The following is a 16418-nucleotide window of genomic DNA, read 5'->3' on the forward strand; positions in this document are numbered from 1 at the left end:
AGTCACCACTAGATGACACCGCTGTTTTTACAAAGGATTTGACCTGACCACGCTTTTGGAAGAAAATTGAGAGATTCGACAGAAACGTGCACGCATCCTGGTGGCGAGTAGAAGCACTACGCAACGATGTTCGGAATGACAGCGTGCTTGGAAATATATTTTTTTTGCAGTTTTTAATTTTTATTTCCTTCAAATATTTTTTAACGTCAATGAAAGTTATTGTAAAGTGTGGCAATCGCATAAACGAATCGAATGATGTATAAATCATAGGAGCTGAGTTAATTTTTCATGTTTTTTCCTCAAATTTACCAAATAGATCATTTGAAAAATTGATTTAAATATGATTTATTTGATTGATAATGCTCCTTATGTGTGTATTATTGATAAAACAAACTATTAGAGTCATATTACAGCATAATAACAATAATTTTCTCAAAAAATTGCCAGTTATTCGAATTTTTCCAAAAAATTACCAAAATGCATTTTTAAGGTCAATATTTTGGTCAAAGGGGAAGAGAAGTAAAGTTTAAACACTTTTACATAACATTTCATCATTACTTTTAACTTTTGCAACATTTAACTCAAGTTATCCAAAATATCGATCATCTTTTTAGAAAAATCGTTTTAATAAAATTCCAGTCACAATTAATCACTACAAATCACCACGCATTATGATCGTTATCGAAATTGCCACACTTTGCAATACCCCACTTTTCTGAAAATGCTTGATTTTTCATCATAAACGCGATTTTTCCCTAAAAACTGCTCAAACTGTATGGGGGCTGTCATTCCGAACACCGCTGGAACAACAGCGAACCTAGCGTAAAAACGTCTCAGCGAAATAGAAATCGAAGAATGACGTTCAGACGTGTTAGTTATATTTGAGGGTACGATATTCAGTAATAGGTTTGAAAAAGGATTTTAATGATAGAGCATAAGATCATCAGCTCGAATTTTTGAAAGCTTGAACGCTGGAATTTAACAAAACAGAATTCGCATACATAACCTCAAAGGGCGGAAATTTCAATCGACATTCTTCGCTCTGTTCTGCTACTCAACACTAGGTGTCGCATGTCGTTTGGCTCTTGAACGGCAATTGCCCCCCTTTGAGGTTATGTGTGCGAATTCTGATTTGTTAAATTCCAGCGTTCAAAACAGCTTTTGAGCAAAAATTCGAGCTGATACTTTGTTAACTTTTGATGCTCTATCATTTTAAACAATATTCCTTTTTCAAAATTATTTTTTTTTCAATTTTTTTATTGCGTTAATTTATAGAGGGCAAAGAAATAACAATCGTACTACTTGAATTTTTTCTCAAAAGTTGTTCTATGAGCTGTAAATTCAATTTTAAGTTTGCATTCCTATGTAACCGAACAGCGAAAATTTGAATCGTCTTTCTTCGATGCTTTGCGCCATCTGTCGGAATTTTTGAGCTTTTGATCGCGAATAGAGGATTTGCAGCAAAGCTAAAAGACACATGTCGCCACCTATGAACAAATAGCGTAAACCTATGATTTTTTGAAAAAATGTGTTTTTAGCTTCACAATCAACATTTTTATAAAACTTATGCCGGATTCGGATGAGAAAAATTATTTCCAACAATTTGGTGTACAATTTTCCAATATTTGTTTGATTTTTCTATGAGAAAACTGTAAATTTAGAAAAAGATAGTAATTTGGACTATTTGGCAAGAAAGTCTGTCAAAAATCAATAAAAATGGTTGAATATACGTAAACACATCTGTTATCAACTATATAACTGTTTATTTCATTGATATATACGGGGAAACTCATTTTCTCGTGTTCCAAAACATGTTTTTTGAAGAAAAAGTTCACAAATTTTTGCGCGCTCAAAAATTGATGTTCATAATTTTAAAAGCAAAAAGTTTTTCTCGTCTTTTGCAACCAGTTTCATTAAGATTGATGCAGGGAATCATGAGAAATAAGCGATTTTGTTCTTCTATCCAGCAGAAAGAAATACGATTTTAGCACGGGATTGAAACTCGTCTGTAAAACCTGTATCATTTTCTCATTCGGAACAGTGGCGCCACGTGGTGGTAGCTGCCCTGTTTATTACACTGTGAAATTTTCCATGGCCAATCCAAGGAACCAGAAGGTGACAACAAAAATATCCGTCCAAAAGGGGTGCTGCAAAAAAACTTATAATTTTTAACAAATTTTCGAGCAAATCAGCAACGAATTACAAGTTTGACAGTCGAACTACACTTAAAGTTGGTTTTGTTTTTTGTTTTTGCAAAACCGCTTATTTTTAACGAAAGTGCCAAAAAAATTCGTATTCACCTTTTGCCTCTTGGTGGCGCTTTGTGTTAGTATGTGTGTGGTCGATGTTTGCGGACTTGCACGCAGAACACAGAACAGTGAGAACTAGCTAAAATGCCTCACTTTCTTCTGATACAAGTCGCCATATTAAAATTGCTTGAAGATTCATACCCGTGGTTATAGGCTTTTTTGTAATGAGAATGAGTTATTTTTCGAACAAATCGACGCCAACATTTCAAAAAGCATCATGTACAAACCATGCGTTTAGAGAAAAACGCATTTGAATGTTGAGCATCCATTTTCAATTACCATTTTTATATAAAAGCAAAATAAGATGTTCTAATGATAACAAACGATGAAAAACGTTGCTTTTGTTGATACTTGATCATCCATATTCAATAAAACATTATTTCCGTAATTTTATTTGAGAAAAACAAACATAACTTCTTTTGAAATCACCAACGTCGATATCACCCTGCTGTCACTGAGGGGGGCGCTTAGTTATGATTCGTTTTTCTTCGCCGAATGTACATGGCGCTTTTTTCTTGTTGCTTTTTTTTCGTCACGAGGTTTATGTAGCCTTTTGTTTGACAGGTTGACAGGGCTATATAAACAGGGACTGCTGATTTTGTTTATGTTTGGCAGAGATTTTGTTTATGTTACTTTATTTAAAATCATGATTAAACAGACTTTACTGAAGTAACTTTTGCTCATTTTTGGTGGAGAGGTAGCTTATTAGAAGTACTTTCAGAATATACAATAACCCAGAAAGTGTCAAAATGTACATGATGCCTTTTGAAATGTTACCGTCGAAATCTCTGTTATTATTTTGTGTTATTATAACAACTAATCTGGATGTTTTTTTTTTTAAACAAACCCTGACCTCCTGACAATAGAAGAACTTGAACTTTTGCACTTATTTCCGAACGAAAATTAAATGATCATTCATGATTTTACTCACCTAATCTGGCCAGCCAGTAACGGATTGATGGCGTACAGCCAATCGTGCACTTCCTTATCGCCGAGCGTCTGCAGCAGATATCCTCGGTGCTTTGTGACCACACTGAAAAATGCCAAAAGAAAATCATAAAACAACAAGCTTCTACCCAGAATCCGTCCCAAAAACCTCACCTAAACGTGTTCGGCACCTTCACCATCGCCGCCTGGTCCTCGCTGCACTCGACCTGCGCCGTGCCCAAGTTCAGCACCGCCCGCTCAACGGGGTCCTTATCGGAGCGGAAGATAAACACGTACGGGCGCCGCACGGTGACCCAGCGCTTCTTCCAGCCCGACCCACCGTGCTCAAGCACGTTCAGGTAGCCCTTCCGGGCCACCACCGGACTGACGCGGATCTCCTCCAACTCAGGCACGTACAACCGCAGCGACAGTTCCTGGGTTTGCGGTGCGGGCGCCGGAGCTTCCCACCCGTTGGGGCAGTCCACGCGGTCGGGCGAGCACAGTTCGATCGAGTTGCCGGAGATGTAGCTGGCGTTCATGTCCGCGCACCCCTCGTCCCCGGGCGAAGCGTCAACGGCCGACACCGCCAGCTGGCCGTTCGAACCGTTCGAATCCGTTGCCGACGGTTTGTGGCCGATGCGTCCCTGGATGAGCTTGACGCACTTCCAGACCAGTTCCGTTTCGCGCGGAGTCAACTCTCGCTCGGGCATCGTCGGCGACTGCTGGTGATCCTTGACCGGTGTTTGCGGGGAGGGTGGAATAACCATGTGCACGGGGGAGGCGCTCGCTCGCTGGGCCAGATTCTGCACGTCCTTTTCCGTCTTGGTGGTCGGATTGGGCGTCGTGTCCATGCCGAGACGTTCGCGCAGCATCAACAGGTGCCGTACGCGACCGACCTCCTCCAGCCGGGTCAGCTTCTCCAGCTCCCACTGGTGGTCGAAGATGAGCGAGTCGCCGCGGGGGCGCCAGCCGTGCAGGTTCTCCTCGCCGCGCACGTACGTCGAGCTGGTGTCCAGCACGCGCCGCTGGCGTCTTTGTACTCCTGGGGTTGGATTAGAGAAAGGACAGAGAAATTGGTCAATATTGTGATCAGGATTTTCAGTTTGAATCAGTGAAGATTAAACTTGCTGTTAGCAATAGTTTTACAGCTTTAAACGCTAGCAATAGGCACATTTGTTATAGTTTATAAAAAACACAAACACAAATCAGTTTAAAATAAATAAATAAATTGTTATCATTGCTCACGCAAAATTTTCTTATGGCCATCATCATTATATACAAATTCGAAATAATTCATCACAAAACTAAACTAAAACAATCAAAATACCGAAGGCATGATAACAATTTTGCTATTGCCAGAAATTTCTAAATATTCAAAATTCCAAATTTAAAAAGGCTCAGCAGTAGTAACAGTTTTTTTTCTCAGAGACGGAAAATAAATTCAAATATATTTTAAAAAGTATGTTTACAAATTCTTATTTTTGCCACTGGTTTTGTGATGTTGTTCTATATTTTATGATTTAATTTTAGTTTTTTTTTTTGTTTGGCTGTTAATTTGTTGTGGTTTGGTGTTTTTTTGTGTTGATGTGTTTTGGTCTTTTATGCTTTCTGCTTGTTTTCATACTTTTGTGTTTTTTGCTTTGTTTCTTGGGTTTTTTTTTAATGTTTTTGTGTGTTTTATGGATCTTTTTTATGTTTTTGATTTTTTTACATTTCAATGTTATAAACATGTCTGTGTTTTGTGTTGCTTGCTTGCATTTTTTGTGTTCTTGTGTTTTATATGTATTTGTGATTATGTGTTTTAATGTTTTTTTTTTATGATTTTGTGTTTTTATGTTTTTTAGATTTTATGTTGTTGTGTTTTATGCTTTATGCTGTGCACAACTCTTCGTTCGGTTAATTGTGTTTACGTGTTTTTCAAGTTTTTTTGGCTTTGTTTATCATGGTGTGTTTTTTTTTATTTTTTTTTGTTTTTACATTTTTCTGTTACTTGCTTGTGTTATTATTGTTTTTGTTGTTTTGTGTTTTTTTTTATATTTGCGTTTTTTTTTCAATTTTAGGGTTTGAGGTTTTATGCCTTTTTTTCTTGAATTTTGGGGATTTTGTGTGCAATGTATGTAATGTAAGCTGTGATTATGTGTTTCAGTTATGTTCGATGCATTTTATCATTTTTGAATTTTCGAAATTTTTGTGCTGTTTTTGTGCTATTATGATAATCATAATATTTAAATGATTTTGTTTTTTTTATTTTTATTTTTGCATGTATTTTTGTGTGTTTTTGAATGTTTTTGATATTCATGTTACATTTTTTTAAGTTTTATGTTTTCGTGCTGTAACGTTTGTGTTGTTGTGTTTTTTATTATTATGGGTTTTTTTTACATATTTTGTGTTTTTTGCTTTGTTTCTTTGTGTTCTTATGATTTTGTCTTTTGTTCTTATAATCTTGTGCTATTTTTATTTATTTTTTAAGCATTAAATTTTTAGTTTATTTGTTTTTTTTGTGTGGATTTTGTGGTTATGTGTTTTGGAGTGTTATGTTATTGTTGTTATGTTTGTTATATTTGATGCATTTTTGTATTATTGAGTTTATACATTTTTTATATTTGTATGTACTTATAAGATTAAAAGTTTAATGCTTTAGTGTTTTCGTGCTTTTTTTGAATATTTTTTAATTTTAATTGCATTTTTCGTGTTATTATGTTTTGTTTTTATGTGTTGTTTTTAGTTTTAAATCTTCAGCATTTAGTATTTGGTATTTGGTATTTGGTATTTAGTGTTTGGTATTTAGTATTAAGTATTTAGTATTTAGCATTTAGTATTTAGTATTTAGTATTTAGTTTTTAGTTTTTAGTTTTTAGTTTTTAGTTTTTAGTATTTAGTTTTTAGTTTTTAGTTTTTAGTTTTTAGTTTTTAGTTTTTAGTTTTTAGTTTTTAGTTTTTAGTTTTTAGTTTTTAGTTTTTAGTTTTTAGTTTTTAGTTTTCTTTTAGTTTTTAGTTTTTAGTTTTTAGTTTTTAGTTTTTAGTTTTTAGTTTTTAGTTTTTAGTTTTTAGTTTTTAGTTTTTAGTTTTAGTTTTTAGTTTTTAGTTTTTAGTTTTTAGTTTTTAGTTTTTAGTTTTTAGTTTTTAGTTTTTAGTTTTAGTTTTTAGTTTTTAGTTTTTAGTTTTTAGTTTTAGTTTTAGTTTTTAGTTTTTAGTTTTAGTTTTTAGTTTTAGTTTTTAGTTTTAGTTTTAGTTTTTAGTTTTAGTTTTTAGTTTTTAGTTTTAGTTTTTAGTTTTAGTTTTTAGTTTTTAGTTTTTAGTTTTAGTTTTTAGTTTTTAGTTTTAGTTTTTAGTTTTTAGTTTTAGTTTTTAGTTTTAGTTTTTAGTTTTTAGTTTTTAGTTTTTAGTTTTTAGTTTTTAGTTTTTAGTTTTTAGTTTTTAGTTTTTTTAGTTTTTAGTTTTTAGTTTTTAGTTTTTAGTTTTTAGTTTTAGTTTTTAGTTTTTAGTTTTTAGTTTTTAGTTTTTAGTTTTTAGTTTTTAGTTTTTAGTTTTTAGTTTTTAGTTTTTAGTTTTTAGTTTTTAGTTTTTAGTTTTTAGTTTTTAGTTTTTAGTTTTTAGTTTTAGTTTTTAGTTTTTAGTTTTAGTTTTTAGTTTTAGTTTTAGTTTTTAGTTTTAGTTTTAGTTTTTAGTTTTTAGTTTTAGTTTTTAGTTTTTAGTTTTTAGTTTTAGTTTTTAGTTTTAGTTTTTAGTTTTTAGTTTTTAGTTTTTAGTTTTAGTTTTTAGTTTTAGTTTTTTTTTAGTTTTTAGTTTTAGTTTTTAGTTTTAGTTTTAGTTTTTAGTTTTTAGTTTTAGTTTTTAGTTTTAGTTTTTAGTTTTTAGTTTTTAGTTTTTAGTTTTTAGTTTTTAGTTTTTAGTTTTTAGTTTTTAGTTTTTAGTTTTTAGTTTTTAGTTTTTAGTTTTTAGTTTTTAGTTTTAGTTTTTAGTTTTTAGTTTTTAGTTTTTAGTTTTAGTTTTTAGTTTTTAGTTTTTAGTTTTTAGTTTTTAGTTTTAGTTTTAGTTTTAGTTTTTAGTTTTTAGTTTTTAGTTTTAGTTTTTAGTTTTTAGTTTTTAGTTTTTAGTTTTTAGTTTTAGTTTTTAGTTTTTAGTTTTTAGTTTTTAGTTTTAGTTTTAGTTTTAGTTTTTAGTTTTTAGTTTTAGTTTTTAGTTTTTAGTTTTTAGTTTTTAGTTTTTAGTTTTTAGTTTTAGTTTTTAGTTTTAGTTTTTAGTTTTTAGTTTTTAGTTTTTAGTTTTAGTTTTTAGTTTTAGTTTTAGTTTTAGTTTTTAGTTTTTAGTTTTTAGTTTTTAGTTTTTAGTTTTTAGTTTTTAGTTTTAGTTTTTAGTTTTTAGTTTTTAGTTTTTAGTTTTAGTTTTTAGTTTTTAGTTTTTAGTTTTAGTTTTAGTTTTTAGTTTTTAGTTTTAGTTTTTAGTTTTTAGTTTTTAGTTTTTAGTTTTTAGTTTTTAGTTTTTAGTTTTTAGTTTTAGTTTTTAGTTTTTAGTTTTTAGTTTTTAGTTTTTAGTTTTTTTTAGTTTTTAGTTTTTAGTTTTAGTTTTTTTTAGTTTTTAGTTTTTAGTTTTAGTTTTTAGTTTTAGTTTTTAGTTTTAGTTTTTAGTTTTTAGTTTTTAGTTTTAGTTTTTAGTTTTTAGTTTTAGTTTTTAGTTTTTAGTTTTTAGTTTTAGTTTTTAGTTTTTAGTTTTTAGTTTTTAGTTTTTAGTTTTTAGTTTTTAGTTTTAGTTTTTAGTTTTTAGTTTTTAGTTTTTAGTTTTTAGTTTTTAGTTTTTAGTTTTAGTTTTTAGTTTTTAGTTTTTAGTTTTAGTTTTTAGTTTTTAGTTTTTAGTTTTTAGTTTTTAGTTTTTAGTTTTTAGTTTTTAGTTTTTAGTTTTAGTTTTTAGTTTTAGTTTTTAGTTTTTAGTTTTTAGTTTTTAGTTTTTAGTTTTTAGTTTTTAGTTTTTAGTTTTTAGTTTTAGTTTTAGTTTTTAGTTTTTAGTTTTAGTTTTTAGTTTTTAGTTTTTAGTTTTTAGTTTTTAGTTTTAGTTTTTAGTTTTAGTTTTTAGTTTTTAGTTTTTAGTTTTTAGTTTTTAGTTTTAGTTTTTAGTTTTTAGTTTTTAGTTTTTAGTTTTTAGTTTTAGTTTTAGTTTTTAGTTTTTAGTTTTTAGTTTTAGTTTTTAGTTTTAGTTTTAGTTTTTAGTTTTTAGTTTTTAGTTTTAGTTTTTAGTTTTTAGTTTTTAGTTTTTAGTTTTAGTTTTTAGTTTTTAGTTTTTAGTTTTTAGTTTTAGTTTTTAGTTTTTAGTTTTAGTTTTTAGTTTTTAGTTTTTAGTTTTTAGTTTTTAGTTTTTAGTTTTTAGTTTTAGTTTTTAGTTTTTAGTTTTTAGTTTTTAGTTTTTAGTTTTAGTTTTTAGTTTTTAGTTTTTAGTTTTAGTTTTTAGTTTTTAGTTTTTAGTTTTTAGTTTTTAGTTTTAGTTTTAGTTTTTAGTTTTAGTTTTTAGTTTTTAGTTTTTAGTTTTTAGTTTTTAGTTTTAGTTTTTAGTTTTTAGTTTTTAGTTTTAGTTTTAGTTTTTAGTTTTTAGTTTTTAGTTTTTAGTTTTAGTTTTTAGTTTTTAGTTTTTAGTTTTAGTTTTTAGTTTTTAGTTTTTAGTTTTTAGTTTTAGTTTTAGTTTTTAGTTTTTAGTTTTTAGTTTTTAGTTTTTAGTTTTTAGTTTTAGTTTTTAGTTTTTAGTTTTTAGTTTTTAGTTTTTAGTTTTTAGTTTTTAGTTTTAGTTTTTAGTTTTTAGTTTTTAGTTTTTAGTTTTTAGTTTTTAGTTTTTAGTTTTTAGTTTTAGTTTTTAGTTTTAGTTTTTAGTTTTTAGTTTTTAGTTTTTAGTTTTTAGTTTTTAGTTTTAGTTTTTAGTTTTTAGTTTTTTTTTAGTTTTTAGTTTTTTTAGTTTTTAGTTTTTAGTTTTTAGTTTTTAGTTTTTAGTTTTTAGTTTTTAGTTTTTAGTTTTTAGTTTTTAGTTTTTAGTTTTAGTTTTTAGTTTTTAGTTTTTAGTTTTTAGTTTTTAGTTTTTAGTTTTTAGTTTTTAGTTTTTAGTTTTTAGTTTTTAGTTTTTAGTTTTTAGTTTTTAGTTTTTAGTTTTTAGTTTTTAGTTTTTAGTTTTTTGTTATTAGTTATTAGTTATTAGTTTTTAGGTTTTAGTTTTAAGTTTTTAGTTTTTAGTTTTTAGTTTTTTTGCCGGGTTCGGTTTAGTTTGCAACTCTTTTTTTCGGAAAACAGTCAAGAGATTAGATTAGCTATTTACACGAAGTTTCATAAACAAAATTGATTAGAATAGCAAAAGTATTGATAACACAATTAAACAATTTTGGCAAATGATGATAGCAGTGAATTATCAAAAGTAATTCTTTCGGCATAACATTGCCTAATTAATGTTGAATTGTGTTATCTTTATTGTGAATCAATTCAAAAATGTGCATGGCCATTTCGATCAAACTATACAAAAAACCAGCATTGCTCAACAAACAAACGCAAAACAAGTGTGCAACCAAATACACCGCCATGTTTGCATAAGAGTCCCATTTTCAAAAACAGCAAGCTGAACAAGACTGTCATGCAAACACGGCCAGTTCTCAAGCAAAAATCTCAGAGTGTCTCGTATCTCTCGATTACTGTTTCATGTTAGCCCTTCTACACACTAGCACAGTTCTACCTGGACTACCTGCTTCGGAAGCTCTCCGCAGTGACAGCTCGTACACGCCCGACAGCCGGTTCGCCTCCGGGTTCCGATACTGGCCCGAGAACAGATGCTTGAGCGAGCGCGGCCCGGTGCGGGCATCCCGTCCGTAGATGATCATGCTCAGGTCCTTGGTGATGATGGCGGGCCGGGCGCAGTTCTCGAGCTGTTTTTTTGGGGGTGGAAGTTGAGAGTTGGTTTGAACGGGGATTTGGGGTTAAAGGGGGGTTCGGGTCGTACCTCCAGATATGCACTGAGCGTGATGTAGATCTGTTCGCCGGTTTGTGTGACGCGATTGAGCAGTACCGAGTTGTGAAGGCTGGAGTCCCAGGCGGCCTCGAACCGGAAGAACGACCGATCGTCGCCGGGCACCTCGATCGGCTCGCCCGGGAACAGACCCAGCGAGAGGACGCACGAGTCCGAGTCGTCCAGCTCGTCGGCCGGTTCGGGCTGGCTTCGGATGCGCCCAACGACCAGCTCGCGGATGTCCTTCCACTTGACCTCGGGCGTTGGCTCGTGCACGATCGTTATCCTTATTCGGCGCTGGATGCCCTGATGGAGGAGGAACATTCCTCGGCAGGGCAGATCGTCGCTGTGGTCCACCACCGCCGGGACGTACTCGCCGTTCGGGGCCAGCTCGCAGATCTCGAACCACACTAGCACGTCGTGCTTGGCTAATACTGTTGACGAGGGTGCCGTCGGGAGCGGTCCAAACTTGGGGCTGCGCACCGGCTGGCTAATTGGAATGCTCGGCGGCAGCATCCGGCGCGGCGGCGGTCGCGTGATCTGGCACGCGTCCTGCTTGGCATCCTTGTGCAGCGGGTGGTGCTGGTAGTGGCCGAACACCTTGAATACGATCGGCTGCGTCTTCAGATACTCGGTGAAGGACTTGGTGACCGGAACCGTGATCTGAGGAACGGGAAATATTCTTGAGAATTGTCCAAATTGTGTTTTTACAACTCTGACTTACATTCTGTACATGATAAAATCCAAGCGGAGCTCCAGATCCAGAATTCTTGACTGGTTCTGTTGAGAATGCTTCCTCGTGGCGATGCAAAAAGCTGCAATACCCAAGTATCAATGATCGTTCCCTTTTCATTCCCACAACCAACGCCGATACTCACTTAAACTGACAGAAGATGTCGGCGTACTCGGCCGCAATACCGGTGGCCTGCAGCACCGTAACGCGGAACGTAAACTCCTTGCCCGGCTGCAGGTGCTCGCCCGGTTCCTGCTCGTTCGAGTCGTGCAACTCCGAAGCCACACTGGAATCGCCCCGACCCGAGTCGGCGTCCTCCTGCTCCAGCTCCTCCAGCTTCATGATATCGTTCGCCCCCTCGATGTACTTCTCGTCCTTGTCGTGGATCGTGCGAATCTTCGGAACCTTGTGCGTGCCGTTGGTTTCCTCGTCGAACAGAATCCGCGCGGACTGCTTGACGCCGTTGTTGAAGTCGGCGTTCTCCTCGTCCATCACGGGCTGGACGGCAACGCGCAGATACCCACGCACATCGCCACGCTCGTTTACGATGGCAACCTTGTGCACCAACGGGACCGGGTACAGCAGGTTGCTCAAGTACACGAATGATCTGCGACAATAAATTAATTAATTGTCAAATTTCAAACCAATTTATCAATTGACTTACCTTCCAACCATGCGGAACCACGGGAACCTGTCGTAGAACGGATCACCGCCGGTCAGGCTTTCCACGTTGTAGTCGGGCGAGGTCGGGCTCAGCTCGGCCTCGTTGTGATACATTTCGCGCATTAGCTCCAAACGTTGTCTGAAATTTGGGATCAAAGTCAGTATGCAACGTGGTCATAGACATATTAAAAATTATACTATAAAATGTATTGTTATGTGTTGAAAGCAATGCTACAGCGGAAACGGAAGCGATTCATGAGTTATAGACACTGACAAATTTGGTTATTTTGGAGACATCGATGCTGGAAAACTACATTTATATTTTTGATATTGATTTCCATTCAATACGTTCAAATTTATTTCGTTTACAATGATTTTTTTTTTTGCCACAAGCTAAACGCGATTGACAGTTGGTGCGCCAAAAAGTGCATATTATAAGCTGAAACATGGAGACACTTTTATCCTCAAAGGCGTGTGTGATTTTGATTACTTGCCAAAAGTATTTGTGAGTTTTATGTGTGTATGAGTGAATTGATTTTGGTGGTCCAAAATATGCATCAAAATTGCTATGAGTTTTTAAAACAAAACTGAATTGAATGGAAATGTTGGTACGATAAAATCAACTGCTATGTAGGTAAGGATTAAATATTGCTTATTGTATAAATATTTTAATAATACCTAATAATTTATAACAAAACATGTCATAAGAAATCAAATCAAATGAATCAAAGAAAAATAGTTTAACGAATAGCCTTTGTTTCAAAACTTATAATTATTACATATTATTTGTTTATCGATGGAATCAAGCTGGTTCAGCTTTATTCTGTTCCAACCAAAAAGCCAACCGAGAGAGCATAGGCATTGAAAAAAGGAAATAAAGAAGGAATGTTAAGCTTTATAAAAACAGAATTCCTTTTTGATCAAATGTTCTTTTTTGTTTGAACGTTGTATTGACAAGTCAATTTCCTCAAAAAAAAAATGCCAAAATTTTAATCCCTGTATCGAGCTCTACCGTGATCAAAACTTTAATGTTATTTAGGGGAGAGTAGAGAAACTTGATCCTCTTTTCTATGTATCGCACATAACTATTTTAATTTCTCACAAAACTGTGAACGTTTTGCATGAATTGAAAGCTGAAACATTCAACTATGTTTGGTTGATAAGGGTATTTAATCAGATGAACTCTTCGAATCATGCCAAGCGTTTGAAAAATATATTTTAAACCGGCATTTTCAAAATGTTAGGGGTAACTTGATTCCCCTTCCAACATTTTAAATAAATCTTCAGCAAAATGTTTTTTATTCATCCAAACTTTTGATTTTCTATAAGTTACAGTACCTTTACATAAAAACTTAACGTTAGTGTTCAAAATAAAACAAGTTTAGAATGTAAAGTATTTAAAAACTTAAAATACTCATTTTTAGGCCAATGTTGAGCATGTTTACAAAAGCTGGTATTTTATTATTTTTATTATTTTTGTTTACAAAACATGTAAAAAATGTTTTAAACTGCAGTAAGTCATCCACAACTATATTAAATGAATCCATGTACGAAAAACCAAACCGCTTAATTAAGCTTGAGGCTGATTCCAGTGGCTGTAAAAATGCAGGGATCAAGTCTCCCTAAACGCACTTTTGTTTAAAAGATTGTAAAAATATGACGACAAATTTAACGTCAAATGCGTAAAGTTTTCGTAGTTGACAGGTTTATCAAACAAATCATGAATAAAACATATTTTTTGAATTAATTTTAATGGGGACCTACATAGGGAAATGAAGTGTCCTGGGAGAAATTCTAAACACCCAAAGTCATTCAGATTTAAGGTTGAAAAACTTGTAGTATTTTTTTGGTGCTGGCACGTTTCTTATACCGAACTAGCACAAACTTAACAAAAACTATCATTTTAATAAAAACAACAGTTTTACAATGTTTGTAAATGTTAATAATCTCATTTTTATGCCCAAAATTATTTTAAATTGATTCAGACCTTGTTCTTGCATGGTCTTGTTACTCGATTGGAACCCCCATTTGACAGTTCGATTGGAACCCTGAGAGTAATATTTCGCCTCTCCATATAGGCTCTCTAAATTTTAAATGTTTTCTATACATATCAAAACTAAGAAAAAAGATTTTCGAAGCAATTTTTAGAAAAAATTGTGTACAGTAGTTGTTCAGTAACTGGGCCGTTTAAATGGGCTGCTTTTTGACTGGGCGCTCGGTAACTGGGCTGTAGCGTAGTTAAAAAGCAGACAAACGTAAAAAAAAACCAAAACAAACCGAAATGACCGAGGGGTTAATGGATGTAAAAATCATGTTCAATAAATAAAAAAAACTTTTTTGAAACATTTATTTAAGGTGAAGCCGTTGATCATTTTTGGTGAAAATTGATCATCACTCTAAAATTCTCTGTATCTCATTCAATTTAACGAATTTCTGCACCAAAATGAATCAGCATGTGCCGGTCGTTGCCTTCTTGAAACCACTGAAGGAATTTTTGGTCTAAATCAAATGTGCTTCAAAATTTATATAATTTTGTGGTACAATCATTGACGTCCTAGTTGGCAATCATTGTTTAATGATGATTTCCATAACTTTACAAGGAATGGAATAATCGTTACCAAAAAGTATCAACACATGTAAGGTACTATTCTGAACAACTTGTTGAAGGAATTTTGTAAAAATATTGATAGCGACGCAAAATTTATATCTTTGAACGAAAAATCATGACAATGATGGAAGTCTTCACGTTAATTTCTAGTCACAATTAAAGAAATATGAAAAGTAAGCATTGTTAATACATTTTATTAACATTTATTTTTATATTTCATCACGAAAATATTATGCATCGGTGGTCCCCTCGTTATTTATCGTTCATCGGCGACTGGGCTATGTTCTCAGCCCAGTTACCGAACAAGTACTGTATCTCAATCCAAATATTGTTCGATTTTTTCATTGTTTTCTACAATGATTTTGAGTCATTTTTGAACAACTTTCTGGAACTAAGCTGTTTTGCCTTCCTCACCTTACTGAGGAAAGACTATAAAATCACTCGAAATATGAACTTATTAATTTGACCTCGTATGTGACAATCCTATCAAAAGTTATTAGCACTTAAGTGTTATTTATACACTTTTTGGAGGACGGATATTAGAAATTTCAATGAAAATGATGTCCGGGTCCATCATGCGACCTGTCGTTAGTTCGATAATCGAAAGACCTTTCAAATGAGTTTCAAAAATTGAAGATCTGACAACCCTATCAAAAGTTATCAGCACTTAAGTGTTATTTATACACTTTTTGGAGGCCGGATCTCAGATATTTCAATGAAAATAATGTCCTGGTTCATCATGCGACCTGTCGCTAGTTAGATAATCGAAAGACCTTTCAAATGAGTTTAAAACATCGAAGATCTGACAACCCGATCAAAAGTTATCAGCACTTAAGTGTTATTTACAGTCATCCCACATATTCAGAACACCCACAAATTCGGAACACTTTTATGATAATTTGTCAATAGCAGCAAAACACTGTCTCCAAATGACCTGTTTCATAATTGTGGGATGTTATTGTGCCTCCCACTATTGTGGAACGCCTGAATTTAACTGAAATTTTCACAAAAAAGTTATCAAACCATGTAATCACTAAGCTTCAGTTTCATTGGTTTCAGTGTGAGAAGTCACTATTTGGTAATAAATATGTACTCCTGGAGAGATCCAAAGTTTGTTTACATTCGTAAGAAAAAAGTGTTCCGAATTTGTGGATTTCAAGGGTCACAGTAATTCTTCAAAAACTTCATGTCAAAGTTAAAATTTGCAGATGTTCGATACAGCATTCGAAAGATCCCAAGAAAAGCTTTCGAATGAAGGTAAAAGCGAATCATTAAGTTCAATTATCGATTTGCTATGATTTTTTGAACATTGGCCGATCTGGAAACCGTTACGAATATGTGGGATGACAGTATACACTTTTTGGAGGACGGATCTCAGATATTGTGATAGAAATATTGTCTGAATCTTCCATGCGAACTATCGTTGAATAGGTTTTTTTCAGACCTTGCCGATGAGCAAGAAAAATTGAAGGTTTGCGAACCCTATCAAAAGAGATAAGTAATAAAGTTGATTTGTTAAACATGTTAAGGGGGAATGTTGCTATTTTTACTGAATGAATTGATTTTATAAATGAGACGAAGGCACCAACCACCTAAAGGTGGATTAAGTAACGTTTTTTACCCACATGCTGAAGAAATATTGGGTTGGGATCAAATGTCCCCAAGGATCAAGTCTCCCTACTCTCCAAAACATACACAAGAATTTGACCGCCACTACTACACAGGGATGGAATAATCACAAAAAAATATTTTTCGCTGGCAAACTTTCTTCACCCGCCAAAGAGAGAGAGAGAGGAGGCGAAACAGGAGAATAAAAATTGCTCACAAAAAAATCCAATCAGTAGAAGTTTTTTTTTTGTTAATTTCGTTGTTAGCGCTACTTGAACTAATTTATTTTGTTTTGTTACAAACATTGTTCATCTACCAATAGTAACAGATCAGTTTTGGACGTGTGACATTACACCTGCAAGTGTAGTAGTGAAATCGTTGCATCGCGATGCGCCGCCGAATAATCCAGATGACGCTTTTTTGGGTTTGCTTTTACCGATCTTTCGTGCACGAGAGAGGAAAGTCATGTTTCCTGCGGATTTTTTCTCTTGATGGGCGTCAAAAGATTTTCTTTTGATGAAGATTATTACATCGCTGGTACTAACAACACTTGCAGGTGCAACGTCACACGTCGAAAAATGACCTGTCACTTTTTGTAGAC

At 33.1% G+C, this 16418-nt stretch overlaps 1 protein-coding gene across 7 annotated transcripts in view; it reads right to left on the reverse strand.

Moving 5' to 3' along the window:
- The window catches only part of LOC6036748 (kinesin-like protein unc-104), a 111544-nt gene that overhangs the window by 5440 nt on the left and 89686 nt on the right, over positions 1–16418 (reverse strand). For 5 of the 7 annotated variants that reach the window (XM_038257976.1, XM_038257978.1, XM_038257973.1 and 2 more), the window contains 7 exons: positions 11603–11740; positions 11084–11545; positions 10930–11020; positions 10200–10868; positions 9936–10125; positions 3411–4278; positions 3241–3342 (listed from right to left, as the gene is read on the reverse strand). In XM_038257976.1, the coding sequence (XP_038113904.1) occupies positions 3241–3342; positions 3411–4278; positions 9936–10125; positions 10200–10868; positions 10930–11020; positions 11084–11545; positions 11603–11740 (2520 nt within the window). The remainder of the gene's footprint in view (positions 1–3240; positions 3343–3410; positions 4279–9935; positions 10126–10199; positions 10869–10929; positions 11021–11083; positions 11546–11602; positions 11741–16418) is intronic. The other 2 variants (XM_038257977.1, XM_038257979.1) reach the window with 1 other exon arrangement.

Source organism: Culex quinquefasciatus, chromosome 2, assembly GCF_015732765.1.
Source record: "Culex quinquefasciatus strain JHB chromosome 2, VPISU_Cqui_1.0_pri_paternal, whole genome shotgun sequence".
Lineage (NCBI taxonomy): Eukaryota > Metazoa > Arthropoda > Insecta > Diptera > Culicidae > Culex > Culex quinquefasciatus.